General features: G+C 60.5%; 1 protein-coding gene across 1 annotated transcript in view; it reads right to left on the reverse strand.

The window, feature by feature from the left end:
- The window catches only part of TACR1 (tachykinin receptor 1), a 15,155-nt gene that overhangs the window by 14,485 nt on the left and 194 nt on the right, over positions 1–476 (reverse strand). The window contains exon 2 of the mRNA XM_010141664.1: positions 118–476. This exon is cut by the window's right edge and continues 6 nt beyond it. Coding sequence (XP_010139966.1) covers positions 118–476 — 359 coding nt within the window. The remainder of the gene's footprint in view (positions 1–117) is intronic.

Here is a 476-nt window from a genome sequence, read left to right on the forward strand (position 1 = left end):
TTATTTTAATCCGCTGGTTCCCCCACGAGCGGAGATCAGGCAGGGCTGAGCCCAGCACCCAGGCGCAGAAAAACCTGGGTGCTGGGGAGGGTCTGGGGTGTGACGCTCGGAACTCACCTGTCCAGGGCGATGGCCGTCATGGAGTAGATGCTGGCGAAGACGGCGGCGATGGGGAAGAAGTTGTGAAACTTGCAGTAGAGCAGCCCGTAGTACCACTCGTTGTGGACGGCGTAGGTGAAGTTCACCACTGTGTTGAAGGCGGACATGGAGGCTTCGGCGAAAGCCAGGTTCACCAAGAAGTAGTTGGTGACGGTGCGCATCCTTTTGTGAGCCAGGATGATCCACATCACCACCACGTTCCCCACCACCGACACCACCACGATGAGGGCATAGGCGACGGCCCACAGGGCCACCTGCCACGGCGGCTGGACAAAATGGTTGGCGTAGGCCTCGTTGGGGGGGGGGTTGAGGAGGCA

The sequence above is a fragment of the Buceros rhinoceros genome, unplaced genomic scaffold, assembly GCF_000710305.1.
Source record: "Buceros rhinoceros silvestris isolate BGI_N320 unplaced genomic scaffold, ASM71030v1 scaffold28868, whole genome shotgun sequence".
NCBI lineage: Eukaryota > Metazoa > Chordata > Aves > Bucerotiformes > Bucerotidae > Buceros > Buceros rhinoceros.